General features: G+C 36.1%; 1 protein-coding gene across 1 annotated transcript in view; it reads left to right on the forward strand.

Moving 5' to 3' along the window:
* ush2a (Usher syndrome 2A (autosomal recessive, mild)) overlaps positions 1-19489 on the forward strand; it is a 204694-nt gene that overhangs the window by 70834 nt on the left and 114371 nt on the right. Inside the window, exons 30-40 of the mRNA XM_028013714.1 lie at positions 4550-4680; positions 7691-7817; positions 8299-8400; positions 10634-10822; positions 11297-11427; positions 11530-11809; positions 12237-12461; positions 13266-13346; positions 14768-14956; positions 17025-17156; positions 18299-18374. Of these exons, the coding sequence (XP_027869515.1) occupies positions 4550-4680; positions 7691-7817; positions 8299-8400; positions 10634-10822; positions 11297-11427; positions 11530-11809; positions 12237-12461; positions 13266-13346; positions 14768-14956; positions 17025-17156; positions 18299-18374 (1663 nt within the window). The remainder of the gene's footprint in view (positions 1-4549; positions 4681-7690; positions 7818-8298; positions 8401-10633; positions 10823-11296; positions 11428-11529; positions 11810-12236; positions 12462-13265; positions 13347-14767; positions 14957-17024; positions 17157-18298; positions 18375-19489) is intronic.

A 19489-nucleotide genomic window follows, 5' to 3' on the forward strand; every position in this document is an offset into this window, starting at 1 on the left:
CATAAACATAAATTGGTAGTAAAGTCTCTTGATGCAAATAAAACTAACTGAATATTTTAAGGCATCCTAAAACTCTCCATGAAATCATATGAAATGACTCTTTTACCTGTCTTACGGCCACCTTATGCCTGAATATTTTTTATTACTGTCATCGAGACATGTTTTACTATCCTAAAATATTTCAGTGTAGCAGGTACAGTATTTTTTCTGTCAACCCTGCCTTATAGCTTCTGCTAAAATCTTTTTCCAATGGTTTTGCTAGATTTTGGTTGTATCTAGACATCCTCAGTATATTTTTGTTTTGGTGCAATTGATGTATTCTATTAAGTTTTAGGATGGGTGTGTCTCTATGCAGCTGTAGAAGATTAACGATCTTTCTCTTGCTGCTAAAGGCCAGGGAATACTTCACATGTTTAGAGCTGTCTTTGTCTAAATTGGTATCTGTATTTGTCTTCCTTTTAAATAAAGGCCAACATCACAGCACATGTCTTTTCCTAATATTTTCAGGTGATGTAATACTTATAAAACAGGATTCACTTAAGTAAAGCATAAGTCTTAAAATGTTTTGATGGTGATTGCAGGTAAAAAGATACATTTTCAGCACAGTTTTAGACTTCCTTTCGCCTGTAGCTTGGCTGTCATAATGGCTTCTTGATAGGAGAATAGAGGATGCAACAGATGGAAGGAAAAGTGTGGAAAGTGAAATACAAAGTTACCATAATCTCCCTTTGTATTTATGAAAACCAAGCAGGGTCATTTATTCATTTATTTATTCATAATAGCAATTTCTGACCATTTTTGTCTGTTTTATTGAAAATACCTGAAAATCTGTATGGACTAGCACATTCTGAACTACAGACTTAGTTTCATCTTAATAATTAGAATATACCAGAAACGTTGATTACCTTTTTGTTATTAAATTCAAAAAGGGAAATTCATGCCTGCCTTATTTGTCAATCCTGTGATGCAGTGAATTCTGTTATCAACCTCTGGTTTTGATTAAATGAAATTGATCTTAAAAACTGTAACAATGTCACTTGTTTTTTTAACTGAAAATGATACTTGAACTGCTCTTAGCACTGCTGTAAATTTATTTAATAAACTTCACATGCATATTTGTTTTAATTAAGGAAGATTTGAGTCAGCTGGTTCCTCTTTGGATTATTTATCATCAAGAATCAAAGCGGTCTTACTTGCTCACTCAAGGACCAGTTCTGGGCAGGAATAGGCAATGTATTGAAAGTCACACTCAGTTTTATACAATACAAAATACTTGTCAACAGTCTTACAATAGTGGGTCAGTTCATAGCATGATATAGTTGTTTTCTTGTCCTAACTGGATGCAACACGGATGCATTACATACAAGCCATTACATAATTGGTCCATGTCCCGTATGCTCCACTGATGCACTTCATTGTCAATTTATATTATCTGGACAGTGTTCTGAACAATATGCACAGAGAGAACGATACTCTCTATATGTGAGAGTAAGAATAGATAAGCTGGCCAGAGTACTTTATCTGCTGAATGCCCTATCCTGTCAGATTTGACCCTGCTGGCTTTGTTTATCTAAAACACGGGGTCACAGCTGAAGTTTTACATATTTCTTTTCCCTAAAACTGGCAATTAGAAACATATTCATGTTCCTCTCACATTTGTTGGGATCTCCCTCTGAATTACAATTTTTCTACCTCAATAATCCATCCTTTCGCACACATTAAATGTGTGAACAAAATGAATCAACAGGTCATGAGCAAATTAAAGCCCCACTGTGATCAAGTAAAATCCATTGTATAAAATGTTGTTAAATTTAAAAACCTGAATATTAAAATAGCATTTTAACAGTCACATTGACTCATAGTACCAACTTAATTATTCTTTTGATAAGCAACAATATCTCATGTCCTTCAAGAATTTAATTCAGTGTGAGTCCATTAGCTCCGATGTTTTAAGAAATCACCCAATCACAACTTTAAATGATCATGACTGAGGTTCAAAATTAGGTCCTTCAGATCATCCCATAAAAACCAATGTCCCATTTAGTAAAAAAAAATAAAATAAACTACAATCCTTCCACATGAAAACAAAGACATTGTGCGCTGAAATCGAAAAACTTTCTAGAGCTGCCAGCCATCTGTTCAATACTTGTTGTGACTTTAGTTGTTCATCTTTCATCCATTTGGCAGGAAAAGTCTCTCAGCCCTTCGAGGCGACTTCTATGTTTTGTCATTTGTCTGGTATTCCAAGGGAACGTGGAGGAAAGGGAATATGTTGAGCACACATCAAAAGGCTCTTACGTACTAATTTAGTATAAAAATAAGGCCTCATTCCTTAGTTTGTGGCTACAGCTCCAAGTAACCATCATCCTTTGGTAAAGCCTCAGTGGTAAAGGTGTCCACTGACCGCAGGCCACGATGCATCTGCACATCGCCATCAATAGGGGCAGCATTTTGCTTTTTCAGGCTGCAGTCAATACACAGACAGAAAAGCCTCACCAAACACATAGCTTAACATGTATATCGCCAATTAACTAGTAAACTAGTTAAACCAGAGTTTTAGTCTGCATATTTGTATTCACTAGCATTTAAATATCCAAAGGTAAGGGAAGTTTGTACCAGAACTAGAAGAAGAGAGTGTATTTGAATACAGGATAGAATTGAAGATGCCCAAAGGAAAGCTTATTCAGAAGAGGGAGAAGGTACAGGAAAAGGAGAATGAAAAGGTCACAAGAAAGATGAGTAAGGTTAAAAGCAAAGGGATGAAAGATGGGAAAGATTGAAAGATCAGGAAGGTGTGATGGAGAGAGATGGTTAAAGGGGGGTAATGTAATGTCAAGTATCTGCCATGACTTCACTCTTCTCTGTTGTGACAAGGTCATGAATGTAAATGACACATATCTGCTTAAAGTACAGAAAGTAAGTACAATGCAAAACATTTTTAGTATTCCTGAACATAGATTGCAACTTAAATAGCTTTTTATTTTAGGGAGCTTATATTTTATAATTATAGAAAGAAAATAAATGTTTACCCTGTTTATGTCTGTATCTTATGCCAAATATGGAAAATCTTGTATTTAATATTCTACACTTAAGCTGGTATATGATCAATTGGGAGAAAATAAAAGTCAGTCGTAAGTTATTTCATATATATTTTATGTGTTGTACTACGCAAGCTGAGTCTTAATAAAAAAGTATAAAACAAATTAGTTTTATATTTTATACTATATTAATTTTCAGGAAACTCCTGAAAGTTAATAGGTTTTCTCTCAAATTGTGTCATGAAATTGGGTGAAAATGAGCAATGTTGAGCTCTTACTTCTTTTCATTTTAAATCAAATTACACTCATCTGTTTAACCTGAAACTGATTTAATTTAATTGCTTAGATGATCCTGCTTGTTGTTCTTTATGTAAACCCATACAAAACGTGCCTTGTCTGTGCCGTTCTATGGACCAAATAGTGAATTAGGATCCAAACTCTGATCCATTGCAACATGACAAGACAGAAGGCCTGATTTTCTGTCTATCATTAAGACATATTAGCTTCCCACACTGCAGAAGCTTTATAAAGGTCACACCATATTTTATAATTAATAATTGCACAAGCCAAACATTGATGCAAATTTTGATTCCCTACACATGGCTCAGAAATAACATCTTTAAATCTCTAACATCTTTTAGCATACATTTAGATGCATACTTCCATGGTCTTGCATAGCTTTTGGATCCTAAAGGATTCTGCTTTTGGTAAAAATAAAGTTATTTTCCTATTTAGTGGTTAAATATGGAAATAGCCTTCTTTCCATATTTATCAGTTCCCCTACTGCAGTTTCATACACATTTGAGTTTGTGCACAATCTTTACTCTTTTTTGATCTTATAATGTACACAGGGAAGACTCTTCAGGAGATAAAACACAGAGATCACAAGCGAGAGATGGTATAAGTGCGAAAGTAGATGTGTCTGCTAAGACTAGTTTCCTCATGTGTATTTTGGTGGTAGGATTATCTCAGACAGCAATCTTAGAGTGAAAATAGTCAGTTTAGAGCTTTTCTTTTCAAACATTTCTTTCTTTTTTAACTTTAAATATAGTAGTGCATTGTGCAGAGGTATCGAGTCCAACTTTATTACTAAATTTTTGCACTCTGGAATTTGCAATATCATAAAAATAATTCAGTAATCCATAGCATGATAATTATCTGTTTAAAAATTTGTGTATGCTTTAAAACCTTTTACACTTGATTGCTAGTTTCCACTCCAGAGCTTTTAAAATTTTAGGAAATCATACAGAGGGAGTATGTAAAAATATCTACGTGTGGGTTTTTCATCTTATTTTCAAGGTTAAATTTAAAACACCTTTACAGCCACAACTCAAATCGAAGTACCTTCAGCAGAGCCAGCATCATTATGCTGTCATTACAGTAATTATTATATTGTATTAACAATTTTCTTATTGTCTAGGTATTTAAGATATCATGTATGAAAATGTGTTTTGTTTTGTTTTTTTATTGAGTCCTTCTATCTTCTTGTTTCTGATTAAATTTTGCATTAGGTGTTAAGTTCAGTTTCAAGACTTGGTCCCCAGATGGCCTCCTGCTGTCTGCCTTCTCTCCAGGACATCAGGAGGAGTTTTTGGCCATCCAGATCAAAAACGGACGCCCATACTTTTTGTTTGATCCTCAGGTACCATATCTTACTTTTTTTATTATCATTATATCAATAATTAAAATACACAAGCAGATGAATTTAAATATGTATAGAAATAGTGAGGCACAGCTGGTTGCACTGTTGCCTTGGAACAAGAAGGCCATGGCTTCAAATCGCAGTGTAGGGTCTTTTGCATATTCTCCCTGTGAATGTGCAGGCTCTTTCTGGGTACTCCTCCTGACAGCTTATTGATCTCTCTACATTTCTGTTCGGTGTGTATCTGTTGTACAATTTTACTGAGATATAAATCTAATCCTGTATGCAGGCAACAAGCGCCTCAATAACTCTAAATAAAACGTTCACATCAAACAAACTCAATTGCAATAAGTAGTCAACAATCTCACATTTAATGAACAAAGTTTTTATTATTGCCTTCAGGGAAACAACAGAGAAATAATTGTTTGTAAATAAATCTCTTTGAAACAACAACATCTTCAGAGTAGTAAAGGTTTAATGCCAGAATCTGCTAAAAATATCAACTTTTACAGTATAACAGCTACACCACTTTGGCTGTTTAACCCATTTTCTATGAAAATTTGTTCTTTTGTATGTCTGTTCCTAATTTTCTGACTCCACCTATTTTTTTTACTCTTGTCTAATCTGCTCTTCTCTCTACATGTTTTTCTTTCTTTCTCTTCCACCACCACCTCTTATTTTTCTCTCTGACTGGCTCTCATCTAGTAAATGTGATCTGTAGTCCCTCATTGGTTTCTGTCAGGGAGACAGGGAGAGGGGAAAACTTTGAAAGTGTGTCAACGTTTGAATTGGACTGCAATTAACTCATTCCCTGCAGTCACCATGCGTGAATACCAATTGCAAACTAATTAAGCTTTTCACCCTGACACTTACACACACAGACAAATGCACACACACCAACACACTCTTGCATACATGCAGATCACCGTTTTCCTAATCCATCCGTATAGCTACTTGTAGAAGGGTTAAGAGTCAGTCACTTTGATGATGAAAGTGATAGTGAGAGACGATTACACATAGATTCACAAGGCCACTTACTGATGGCACAAGCCCACACTTGCACAGACATGCATCCAGATTGATTCCCAAGCAGTGTCACTTTTTAATATAAGTTAGCAAAATGTTTTTATCAGCAGATAAATATGTAATGTTGGGGTGTGTATGGTTGTATTGCAAGATGTCTGTGTGTCTTCTCCAGCTGGGTTGATTCCTTTGTTTAGGTTAGTTTGGGGTAATTAACAGTAGGAGTGGTGTCACGGCTTATTAGTGTTCCCCTAGATACATATAGCTGGGCCCATTACTTCCCCCTATTAGCTTGTTGAGCTAGCCTAATGGGATTAGCAGTGCAGGGGGTAATTTAGCATGACACGGGGAAGTGATATGCTCATAAATAAGTGTATCTGTGTCTTGCCACACACATACATATGTAAAAGCACAGGAACGCAAAAAAATTACCTTTCCCTTGTCAGAGATAAACCAGTGTGCTAGAGTAGAAATTAGTGTCAAATGATGGAAAAGTCTTGAAACAGATATAAAAAGTATATTGCTTTGAAGTGCCTTTGCACTGTACTGGTGCACTGAGCAACATTATTAGCTGGCTTTTGTGTAAAAAAATAAAATAAAATTGATGTAGCTATCATTAGAAAAAAAATACCTTAGAATTTACAAATATTGGGAGGTGGTTGAAAATTTTGCATAAAATTCTCCCATGCTGCATGAAGTAATATATTTGAGGAATTGTGTTAAAATCCACAAGTGTCTTCATTTAGCTCAAATGTTGTGAATTAATCAATCAGCGGTTACAAAGCATCATCATCTAGACTTTCCCAGATTGTTTTATGGTAGGTATAGTAATTTTAGTTCATTCAAACTCTTGAATACTTGTCAGCAGTTGTCAACAGATTTCTACTGAATGTAGAAATCAAAAAGTATTACAAAGTTCAGTCTGATTTAATAACAGTCAGTGCAAAAATATGTTGTATTTTGTATAATGCATGTCCAAATCTGGTTTTGCTGTGTGTACTTGCAAGGGCAAAACAGCATGAAAAACCACAGGAGTGGTATTTTGGTTTAAAATGATTTGTGTGCCCACGAGTTTATGGACTCATGCTTTATAATTAAGAGATTGATACCAGGGCACCCAATAGGAAACACACACATCAGTCAAGTGCTGTAGTACTCAGAATGACACCATAGCACGACTGGGTTTTCTAAATTGTGGTGTGTTTTCTCCAGCTATTTACTCAAAACACAGATAATGTCCTCCACTGATAGTATACATTGCCTGACAAAATGAAAATGACCGGCAAGGTTTTCTATTGCGGTTCTTTCCAGTAAAACCACCCATCAAACCTTAGTGTATTGAACAAAACCACTTGAGTGGCAGTTATTCTCTAAATGTCTTGCTCAAGGGCACTTTAACAGTAGTTTCTGGGAGGTTTGAGTGTATAATTTCACAGCTAGTAGTTCCCAGTCAAGTAATTAAACAAGTGTTTCTGTATATTTGGGAGAGGTGAGCAAAAAGAGGTAAACAGACTCCTTCTGTGTTGTCTCGTTAACTTGAGCTGTATGGCGATAGCAGTAAAGATGTCAGACGCTGATGTACTCTGGCAGTCATACATTTATTGATCTCATCATTAAATCTTCATCACTGTGTTTGTGTTTATTCACATTTATGTGATTTCTTGTTTTAGTATATTGCTCCTTGCCTACTTGCTACTAAAAGCTGATCAGAACAATGATGTCATACATAATAGCTAGCAAAAAGCTTTGTAACAGCACTTTGATCATTATGTGTACACGTTTGTGTCCTAATGTGTCTTGGTTGTGTTTGGGATCAATCCTCAAAGACTAAGCAAATGTTCTGCTTTTGCTTAAAGTTTGTAGATTAACTTTGGTAACTGCTCTAAAACCCATAGACCTTCAGTCAATGTTTACAAAAACATTTTCAGTACTTGCCCATATTGTTGGTTTATATTGCTTGTTTATGCATTTTTATTTTTGTTTATAGGGTTCAGCAGTGGCTGTAGGTGTACATGGTGACGGGAATCGCCGCTACAATGATGGCCAGTGGCACAATATAGTAGCAACTAGGCAAAGGGCTGTGGGAACAATCACTATAAACCTCCAATATAGCGGTAACTATTTTATATTCACCATAACTATTCTGTGTGTTTGGTTCTGCTTCTCTGTAAATGTAGGGATGGCATAGCATGCTTCTCAGTGTTTAAATATGACTTGGGTATAAGCTTAAATGTGGATAGTGTGAATCACTGAGTATTTTTTACTGAAAGTAAATCCCAAATTACTGTCAGGCCCAAAGAAACAAAAAACTATATTTTTATGTGTGTTTTTTGCTACTTTTCTTCTGCTGCTTTTCCTTTCTAATACTGATGCTAAGTTAATTTATTTTAAGTTCTCAAGTACATTTTATTTATGAGTTTTCCTGGAAACTCAAATGCTTTAAAGACAAATGTATACTTAAAACAGTCCCCACATACTGTACATCAGTGCATGTTGGAGTCATTGTTGGCTAAACAAACCTGAATTGTAAGTCCTTATTGTTGTCCTGTTCTGCTCTTTTACTTTGTATGTGTTCCCTACATTCACCGCTCCCAGGAAGTGCATCAGCTTCCAGTGAAAACAGCATCATTGGGGAAAACATGGGACTGTTCATTGGAGGCCTCCCCGAAGATTTTGCTATTCTAAGAAATGATTCAGGTAAAGCTCAAGCCATTATTTATACTATTTATGCCAATTGTCAGTTTTACAGCATAAGTGTAGTTTTTAAATTAATGTTTTATGTTATGATGAGCAAAACCTTTGTTTCTTTTTACAGTGAATATATACAGTTCCTATTTACATCTACCCACTATGTATGATTGCAATTGCCAAATTAAACTTGAGTTTTTCATTATGAATTTAAACCATTTTGTTGCCAAGGTAAAAGGATTATATAGCATACAACTTCAATGATTTTTAATGACATTGATATTGAAATTACAAGATTAAATTTATTGTGGCCTTTCCTCATATATTGTCAATTCATTACACAGAAATCTGTAGGCCTGAAGGTTATAGAATGTCTCGAAGCCTATTAACTTCTCATTGGTGATGAAGATTGAGTATAGTTGGAAGATTATATGAGCCAGTTTAAAATGATTTTTTGACAGCAATCACTGGATTGACCAATACAATACATTTTCAAGCTTGACTGAAATGTACAAGTATTTATAAAACAGATGTGGGGCTGCTTTAATGCCATTTGTACAGGTAAATTGTGGAATCAATAGATTTAGATCGCTTCCAGATGTTTCACCTTAAATCACCAAACAACTTATTAAAACCGTGGACATAATTGAGTGTTCAAACAGGTCAACATCTATAGGTGTTAGAGTGCACAAAGTATGATTAAAGTACGATTAAACTTCTGGAATGGGCTTCTCAGAGCCCTGACCATAACCTAATATTAAAATTATGTGGACTACACTTATGTCCAGCACAGTGGTTATATATTCAGCTGGTATTATGCTATAAGCTTGACAATTGTTACATAAAAGGCACAGTTGAGATTCAACTTGTGGGATATTTGAGCAGTGATGTATAATCGTGACTCTGTGGGGATTTGAGAAAATGCTAAAGAATTTCAAACTTGTGCACCCAATTCACCCTTCCACAAATTGTTGAAGTTCTATCTTGTTCGATTGATGCACTATGGACCCTCGACTCCTCCCAATTAATCTATAAAAGAAGAAAATTAATATGAAATTCATCCCGATTAGGGCTGTTGTAAACGAATATTTTAGTAATCGAGTAATCTATCGATTATTCTTACAATTAATCGAGTAATCGGATTTTTAAAAATTAATAAAATATTGGTAAATCTGGCATAACACCAGTCTTACTATCGGATATCAATATCAGTCCTATTCTTCATATTTGAGCGTCCCTAACAGTTACTTTTTTGTAGTTCAGAAAATTAACTTGTAACAATAATAGCTCACTTTCTAAATTAACCTGAAGAAAAGTTATACAAAAATTTGAAATTCTATTCAATTTAATAATAAAGAGGCAGGCTCACAAATACACTTATAAAATGTCTATACTCCAGCTTTTAGTTTATGTATTCATCTTCAGTCAGTTTAATAGATGAACTCTCACCTTGGTCCATACCTGAGAAGCTTTGCGTTTGAGAATACGGGAACCGTCGCCTGGAGTGGGGGGGGGGGGGGTGCTTGGGGTGGTGGTGGGGGGGCAGGATAAAACTGACTTTTAAAATCTAATAAACACATCAGAGCTCAGACAGACGGAGCCACAGATGTTTTACATTAACAGGAAAACGCTGAACTGATGATACAGAAATAAAAAGTTTGAATTGATTTCATCGCTCAGCTCTGACAGGAAACTCCTGGATTCATCCAGATGTTTGGAGGAAAAGGGTTAGCCGCCCGCCGTGTTCAGTCTATCTGCTCACCTGTATAAATACTCCCGCAGCGCTCGCTCTTTCCGCCGTTCGCGTTGAACCAGCAGCTCCCGGAGGAGAAAGGCTGCCGTGCTCCAGGCATCGCGGCAGCCATTTTAAGAATGCTTATTGGTCCCCCAAAAACGATGAAAACCCAGCATTGTCATCAATCAATAAAATCCCCACGGCCGAACATGAAAATTGGGCGTTATGCCGCTAACACTTAGCTTTCGTCAACAACTCAGAGGCGGACGTCAGAGCTCCGTGCAACGCAAATAACGTTCCGGTCGGAACATGGTGCGCTAAATAATAACACATAAATTAACGAAACTTTCCTCGAGGAATTTTAACAATCGAGGTACTCGAATCCTTCGAGGAATCGTTTCAGCCCTAATCCCGATGAGAAGCCCATCCAAAACTTCTACCTAAAACTGTACTTTGTAATTGTCTTTTGTGCTTATGGTAAGGCTAACAGTGTTGATCTCTTTCCAGGGGATACCCGACTGGTTCGGAGGGGCTTCTCTGGCTGCCTCAGAGACATAAGTTTAAAGATGAGTGACAGTCCTGCAGAGGAATGGGAAATACTGGATTGGAAAAAAGCCACCAAGAAGGTGGGAGTGTATGAAAGCTGGGAAGGATGTCCTCTACAAACTGTAAAAGGAGTCCATTTTCTGGGTGATGGTAGGATTATGCTTTTAACTTCTTGGTTAATTTATGGTTTTTTTTCTTTTTTTTAAATTGTAAAATTTAAGCTAAAGCACATGACATACGCTATGAATAGAAACATAGCTAATAAGATATATGAAATAATGAGGAACAAAATACCATGTGGACTGTCAAACTATATTTGTCAACATTCAATTTATCTTTAGTGCCCAAATACACCTCTCCTGTTTCTTATCTCAATACGCTTGCTGCTAATGACAGTTAGTATTTCTTCTTAGGAAATATAAGATAATTGGTCTCTGTCTCAAGATCAAGTTCATTAGTTAATTTTTTAAAATTCCTTGTAAGAGTTGTTTTTTTTATTCAGTTTTTTTGAGAGCATGATTAAATTATTCGTACCCTAAAAGATATTCTGTATTTTAAATTTTACATGTTTTCTTGTAATACAAATACATTTTGGTACTAATTACATACTTTGTGCACTTGCAGGTTACTTGGAGTTGGACACAGGTGTTTTCAGTGGAGGACATAACTTTGACATTTTAATGGATTTCAGAACTGACCAGCTCAGTGCACTTTTGCTGTTTGCATACAGCACACAAACCGAAGATTACATGCTTGTAAGATAATAGACTCAGTTCAAGATACAATTTTAAGAAGAAAGACAAACTGTGATAATTATTTGTAATATCAACCTTCTTGTCTTGTTTGGTTTTTTTCAGGTAGAACTGGAAGCCGGTCTCTTGTCCTTCATTCTTGCGTCTGGTGGCCGTGCAACTGAACTCCGCATGTGGGTTGGTCTTAGCTACTGTGATGGAGACTGGAAAAAGTTGTCACTCGCAAAACAGGGCTCTCTCATCTCTGCTGCGGTGGGTGATTGGGCCGAGGAAATATGGGAAGTGGGAGAGCCGGCAAGATTGAGAGTCAATTCTGCACTGTATTTGGGTGGCGTGCCCATTGAACTCTCACATCCTGGTCTTAATGGTCAAAGTCACAAACATGGTAAGATGCATAAAAAATGTCAGGTGTTCAAAGTTGAATATGTTTTGAGCTGTGACTGTTTTATTAATATTCTTGGTAGCTTTACTTCTATTCTCTGCAATCTCCTAATATTTCTTTACAAAGTTTTCATTTGTTAGGGAGCCCCATGGTTTTGGTTGTCTTTCTGTGAAGTTTCTTCTTGTAAGACACACTGACAGATCATGGAGTTATTGGAAGTGTATTTACCCTAAGTTCAACTTATTTTCAAGTATTCCAATAGCATAATTACTCAGACATAATTGGGAGTGTGTTGTATGATGAGAAATATGTAGAACTAAGTGAAGAACAATACAACTCAAATCAAACCAAGCATAAAATGGGATAATCCCTGTATTTACAGTACTCATGACACATTCTGCTCCTTTTGTTTGTTTGGTTTCTTTCACAGGGCTTGGAGGTTGCATTCGAGGTCTAACTGTTCGCAGTGATGAAAGAACCCCTCCTGTCAGTCGAAGTATTAATCTCTCGGTTGCTTACCGCCGATCTGTTAGAGTCAACTTAGACGGCTGTCCTACCACTGAAAGCCGGTTTAACTGCAGAGGAAATGATTCTGTGCTTGTATACACTGGGAGACGGACACAAGCCACAGATTATAGTTTGTTGCCTTTCACAGGTAACAATGTGCATTTTTCTTTTACATGCATGTTGCGAAATTTAAATATCTAAATTCTACTAGTTTATTTTAATAAGTTAAACTTATATTCTATGTCAACTTAATCAACAGAGCGATACAATTTAGAGTTTATTTCTTTTATTTTTGGATTATTTTGGTTTGAAGCTAATAAAAACCAAAAATTACTTTTTTTTTTTCTCAAAAATATAAATATTGCATGTGCACTTAATATTTTGGTCAGGTCATCTTTTATATGGATGAATGCATAGTGACACCATGGTCATTAAACTTAGTATTGGTACTTTTGGCAGTTCAGACAAGTGCAAAGTCCTTCTGGAAAACAAATTTAGCATCTCCATAAAGCTTGTCAGCAAAATAGAGCACAGAAATTCGAATTTTCTGTTGGTGCTGCTTTGGGAATAAGCTCTGTCAATTCTCTTATACTGTAAAGGAATATTACTTGGCCATATACATACACTAGGCAAACACATGCTCTAAATGATAGTGGTGGTAGTGCTGAGTTACTGTTAATTAGGCCATGAGTTATGGGTGCTTCAAACTTAGTTCTAAATGTAATGCTTATTTACATCTGGAGATTTTTAAGCAATGTGTAAAAATATTTCTGGGTATTTGTGAACTAAGTCATGAAGATTACTGCAAGAAAATATCTTCAAAACCAGTAAGTTTAGGGTTAGTTTTGAAAACATGTGTTCTATGCACTTTTTTAGATGCATTGTATCTGATTGGAATCAGTATGCTCTGTCTGTCTCATATCTGTGTTTATAAAAACAACTATGTTTTAAGAGTACCTGTACAGGTTTGTTGCCGTGGCTCCAGGAGGTTTGGCAGCATCACCATGGCAAAGAGGACGGAGTCATGGCAAAGGTATGACATCTCTGTAGTAGTAGTAATAATTGATTGTGAATGATTGTACAGCATGCACTTGTAATTATTAACTATGGTCTATTTTGTATACAGTATTTGCATAGAGTACTGCAAATACTTTATGTAAATAGAGTATTTCCAGAGTTTCTGCTTTGTCTTCTGTGTTGAAATTTGCAATTCTTCTTCAACCTTAAAATATTATTCAGCATTATCTTGTACAGCGTGTTAGCCTTATTGAAGGCCATTGATATAACTAGGGTCTGACGGTATAAGAGATTGATAAGGCCTCTATAAAGGGCATCACAGTAAAAGGCTGTTAACCCAGAATGGCCTATATGGTCCCTCGTGTAATATAAAGCTGCTCGTTAGTAGTGAACGATACACTAGTAGGTCTCAGAACGCCATCCTATGACCAGAGAGAGGGGGAGATAAATTGAAGAGAGAGAGAAAGTGCTAAAACCAGGAAGAAATAAAGAACAACGAGGGATTAGGGGGGTAAGAACTAACAAAATGAAGGAGGAGGGAAGGAATCCAACAATTTAGAATAGTATTTAAATTAAACTTACACAACAGGAAGGGAGGAGATAAAGAAATGTGCAAGGCGATTGAGTGATACAGAGAGGAAAAATTATGAACATAAACAAGAAGATATTGCAATGAACATGACTAATTAGATAATTTAGAAAGGCACAAGTACAATAATGAAAGAATTAAATGACTAATGGATAAAAAATCAAAATGCCATGAGAAACAAAGCAGATAATTAGGGGTAAAACAGGTGTTGACAAAATATCAAATAATGCCTGAAAACAAAACACAACAGCAATGAAGATCACAAGGGAGTAGAAAAAGGAGACCTGGATGGACCTCCCTCAGTGGCTCATGATGTTCGGAAAAAAGCCAACAGGGAAAGGTGGGAAGTTGAATGCTGTGAAATATAGCCATGAATGAATAGCTGGCTGTATTAAATCAGTGCTGAAAAAGTTACTACTCTCATAAATACTATTTATGCTAATGGTTAGGCATGATTTACTGAGCCTATTAAATACGGAGAGATGGGAAAAGCTTTTTCTTTAATTTCATGTGCCGTCTACCTGTTGTTTCTGTTTTTTGTATTTATATACTTTTCTCTTGAGGTTTGACTTGACTTGTGCTTGTGGTAAACAAGGTTTTTCTCTTTTTTAATCAATTGGATACCTTTAGGTGCATCACAGTAATCATATCACATTCATGAGAAACATAATTTTTGAGTTACATTTTTTAAATGCAATAACTTAGTGGTGAAATTCTGATTTATGGAGTTTCATCCTTTATATAATGTAATGCGGTTTTAAGCTTCTTTCTAAAATATTATCTATAAACACTAATCAAATTCTGACTGTCTTTTTTCATTTTCATAATTTCTTCTCTAAAATGTCTAGTTCCTACATCTGTGGCACCTCCAGCCACAGTGGAGAGTATCAGCGGGTTCAGTGCCAAGGTGAGGTGGTTACCGCCCACAGGTGACGTCCAAGGACTTATTGACAGATATGAGCTGAAAGCGTATAATAAGGACCATCCAGAAGTGCCACCTATCACAGCCACATACCTGGCTAACGGAAATTTCACAGGTAAAGCACATATTTTCACCCTCTAATTTATTTGTTATGGCTGGACATTTAAGTTATATTATAGTACCACCTTTGTGCAATTTTAAGTATTTTTTTTTGTACACAGCTATGCATTTAGACCTGTTTCTACACATTTCTTTCTAAACTTTATACAAATAAAAGATGGGATCTTTTGTTGGAAAGTGGCAAAGGAGGCAATGTGAAGAAGACTAAATAATACATAAATGCAAACAAAAGTTTCAACACTGCACTATACCAGCATATTAACATAGACATTTACAAAGACATGGCTAAAGTGAACTACAGACAAAAGGTAACAGACAGTTTTAATACTGTTTCAAGATGTGATTTTCTGGGCCGTCAGCAGAATCTGATCGTTATGGCTGAGGGCATTTCTGTTGCTGTCTCCATTGACCAATCTAATCACAAGGTCCCCACAAAGTTTGTGACTCTGATCACAGTCAGTCTAACCCTTTATGAAAAATGACATCAAAACATGCATAGATTTTGATTTAAGCTTTAACTTTTACTCAGTTCCATTAAACCTGTTGCTGTTGATTTCTGGGAGTTCTCATACACCTGTAGCAACCTTTTTGGCCCGATACGAAAAGACATCCTATTTTAATGTCTCCCTTGTCTTTTCATGATAACACACATACATCCACGATGTTCCAGCTAAACTCGTTAATGTCTCATTGGCCTGCCTCCAAATTTAGGAGACTGTCTCCATTTGGAACAAGACACTCAGGACTATCCCAGTGATCTCATTCCCTGGCATCACTCCTTTTCGTCCCTCTCTCTTGCTGCTGCTCACTTTTCTATCTTTCCCCACTTCGTCTTTTATGATGAAGATGATGTCTGCGTCCACTCCTGCGATTCGTCCCCCCTCTCTTCCACCCTGCTATGTCTCTAGGCAAATATGATGATGAGCTTGCTGCCTCTGTCTTCTCCAGTGTCTCTTTTGCTGGTCCTTATTCCCTCCCCCTCTCTTTTCCAGACATTTAGTCCACTGTGATAAGGCTCCTTCTTAATTTATGATAGCCTCGACACCTGACTGGAGAATTACACCGATGGCTAAAAAACACAGAAAGCAAATGAGGGTGTAATAGCAGCAGAGTGGGGCCCTGGCCCCCTAATTGAATTAAAAGACATGGGTAACACTGAGAGAGAGTGAGAAAAATAGACGAGTACAGGGTGATTGAGCACAAAAGGCAGAGAGGGGAGTGGGGAGGAGTGGAAGAGAAAACAGACAATGTAAAAAAAGTGACTTTGGAAATGCATAAAGGAGTGAAGGAGGCCAAGACTGCTAAATTAAAAAACATCAGAGAGAGACGAGTAAAGCTTAACAATTAGAATAGGCTGGGTCTGTTTGCCAAGCACTGCAAATTTGCTTAGCAACAGTACCACACAGGAAAAAAAAGTATTTAAGGCACACTTTCAAGCCGTTTGGATGTATATTTTGGTGTTATGCTTTATACAGAATAAAATGATCTAGTTAAGTATGTTTAGTATAAAGGTGTTAAAAGTATATAGTCTCTTTGAAGTTAATATTCTTTACAAAGAAAGAGACACTATTTAACCTCCAGTGGGTTGATTTTATTGATTTGAGGTGTGGCACTTAAAATGCGAATGAAATGTGGACTTCCAACTCCGACTCCACTGGTTCAGCTTTAAAAGGTCTTGACTATGTAGGATGTAATGTTATGCTGCTGAAAAGTATTCCATCCATCTGTCCAGTCATTGCACAAGAGGCAGAGTACATCTGATCACGTCGAGGATGTTGGGACTGAGGGACAGGAGTGTTGTACGGAGTGACTGTTATTGTTTTCCCAAGTTGCTTTTACCATGTAACAATGGCTTCTAATTGTAGCCAGCTTATAAACCCACTCATACTTCCTCCAGATGTGTTTATTGATTTGATCAAATTGCTGACTTTCCCTGAATTCATACCAGATGATTTCTTCCACATAAAGTGAATCGGATTGGTGCTTGTCCAAAGTTAGATTTGTTTATAGATACCGTTTCTTGTCTACGCTCTTTACTTCACTACTTTTCCACTCTTCTTCAGGTGTGATAACTGGTCTCACTCCATCAACCCAGTACATTGTCACTGTAAGTGCGTGCAGTCCTGCTGGATGCACTGAGAGTCCTGTTGGTAATGTTGGTGATGTAAGATCAAGCTTCAAAACCCCAGAAGAAGGTAAGAAATGCACAAGTACAATTTTTCTCTTCATCTGTGAGCATCTTTTTTCAGTTTATCTTTATTTCTGATGTATGACTTAGTTTTCATTTTCACAAACAGTGAGAAAGACTGCTTTGTTGTTTTCTGAATTAAATAAAAAGATAACTTTATAAAAAAGGTAGACAAATTAAAACAAGGATGGGATGGCTCAATGAAAGATGGAAAATTTGAAAAGAATGAGGCACTTGGTGTGCAAAACAGCTTGACAAAAGATGACGGTATAGATTTTAAAAGATTATAAAGAAATATAAACTTGACTGGGAAAGGCAAAGATTTTTCTTCATTTTTTCAGTTGCTGCATTAATCTGTGTAGGAGTAACCAGCCTTGTTGGGGAGATAATGTGACGGCAGGGGTCAGTACAGAGACAGCAAAAATCAATGTGACGCTAAAGGGAAGAAACAGATTACTGTATTGATTTCTACAGAGCAAAATGTTAAAGCACTGAAACATGTCAGAGAATCTCCAGGAAAGAAAACATATTTAAAATTCTTTTCATTAATGCTTACTGTGCGGCACAATTTCACTCCCCCATGAGAACATTTCTTTACCTCCTGTTAATATATGAGAGACACCTGCATCACATAAAATATGAAGCTTTTCATATATTGTTCTTTGGTTTTACGGGTTCACATCACAGACACCGATGATACTGATCAAGCTTTCAAAAATATTTAGTGGCATTTATTAATCATTTATGTATTTTTAGACAGATTACTGACTTTGTTCAGTGACATATTCTGGTCTTAACTCAGGTAACTTTATCGTTAAAACAACAACAAAATAACTTTCAAGAGCAAAACCTCCAATAAGAGACGGCGAGGAAATATAGGATTTCTGAACTACCTGAACTTGGTCCTTTCAATGAGGTGGAGCAGCAACTTTTTTTCAGTTTTTTGCTTTCTTTCTTTACAGTTTTTGACCATTAATTTTTCCAGAACTTTGTGAATAGAAGATTGGGCATAAATAAATACCTGTGAATGAGTATAACTTGTATTCCTACAAAAACTTGTGACCACCTTCTTTTTTTTAATTGAATGAACCAAATATCTGCATATGTATATATATATGTAGATACATTTTCATTTAAGTGCAATTTCAGTTCCAGATGTGGTGTCACCTCCATTTGTGGTTGCATCTCCTTCTGCTTTGTATTTAACCTGGGAACCTCCAGCAAGGTAAAAAAAAACATTCTCATCTGCCTCATTTTTTCTCTAATGTCACAAATCATATACTTAGGTAATCTATTTTAATTATATCTAATTTGTATCTAATATCCTGGTCTATATCTTTGTGTAGTTCTTTTTCTCCCCCTTTCCGGCTGACTGACACACAAGAAATATATTTTTGGCTAACTGAATGCGTCATTAACATAATTCTTTTTAACAAAGAGCATTAGATTAAAATTATTATTACACACCCTGAAGAAATGGCATTGACACAAATATTGTGTTTTAAAACTTTTTGACTTTCGCTTTGAGTTTGATGTTATTCAGACTGTTTAGATGAAATTCTAGCAAGTTGTTTTATTTTCTTAAAATATTTACTTTATTGTAAAGAGAAAAAAAAGAAAAACTCAGTTAATAGTACTTTTGCCTTGCACAAAATTTGTGAAAGAGTACAGATGAAATCACTCATATCGATCTTTCTAGCAAACTGACTGCCATACAAAGGGACAAAAGTGCTTGAAATCATTGTCTTATATTGGCAGTGATTTCCTCCTATAGCTAGTGAGGAGTCTTTTTTTTTTACCGACTATCATAAACATGGAAGGAAATGCTGCTAAGATTATTGCACAAAAGAGCAGTTTTTTTTAAAGAACTTAAACTGAGAAGTTCAATTTCATTAACATTTTTCAGGTTGCCTGTGAGTGTCTATGAAGCTCTAGTACAGTTTACTCCCAATGAATGTGCCACCAGAGCTGAGTTTGTTCAACATACATTTCAGATGCTTGTTTGCACATCTGTACACACAATTAGGCAAAGACTTTTGAACAAGAAGGGCAGCAAACCGCCTAGTTTTCCTTGCTACCCTGGAACGTACATGTGCAACGGCAAATTTTTAAAAAAGACTGGGAAATGATGCAATGTGACACAGGTAATTGATCAGAATTTTCTAGCTTACAATTCTGTGCAAAAGTAGTATTTTAAACATCCTCATAAAGGACCTATTGAAACAGAAAACCACTCAAAGGTCTGATCTAAAGAGCTATTTAGAAAAAACAAGGAGAAGGAACAGTCGCCAGAGTACATATGTGTTTCTGCCTATGAAATGTTTTAATTCTTCTCCAGTA

Source organism: Xiphophorus couchianus, chromosome 4 (genome assembly GCF_001444195.1).
Source record: "Xiphophorus couchianus chromosome 4, X_couchianus-1.0, whole genome shotgun sequence".
Lineage (NCBI taxonomy): Eukaryota > Metazoa > Chordata > Actinopteri > Cyprinodontiformes > Poeciliidae > Xiphophorus > Xiphophorus couchianus.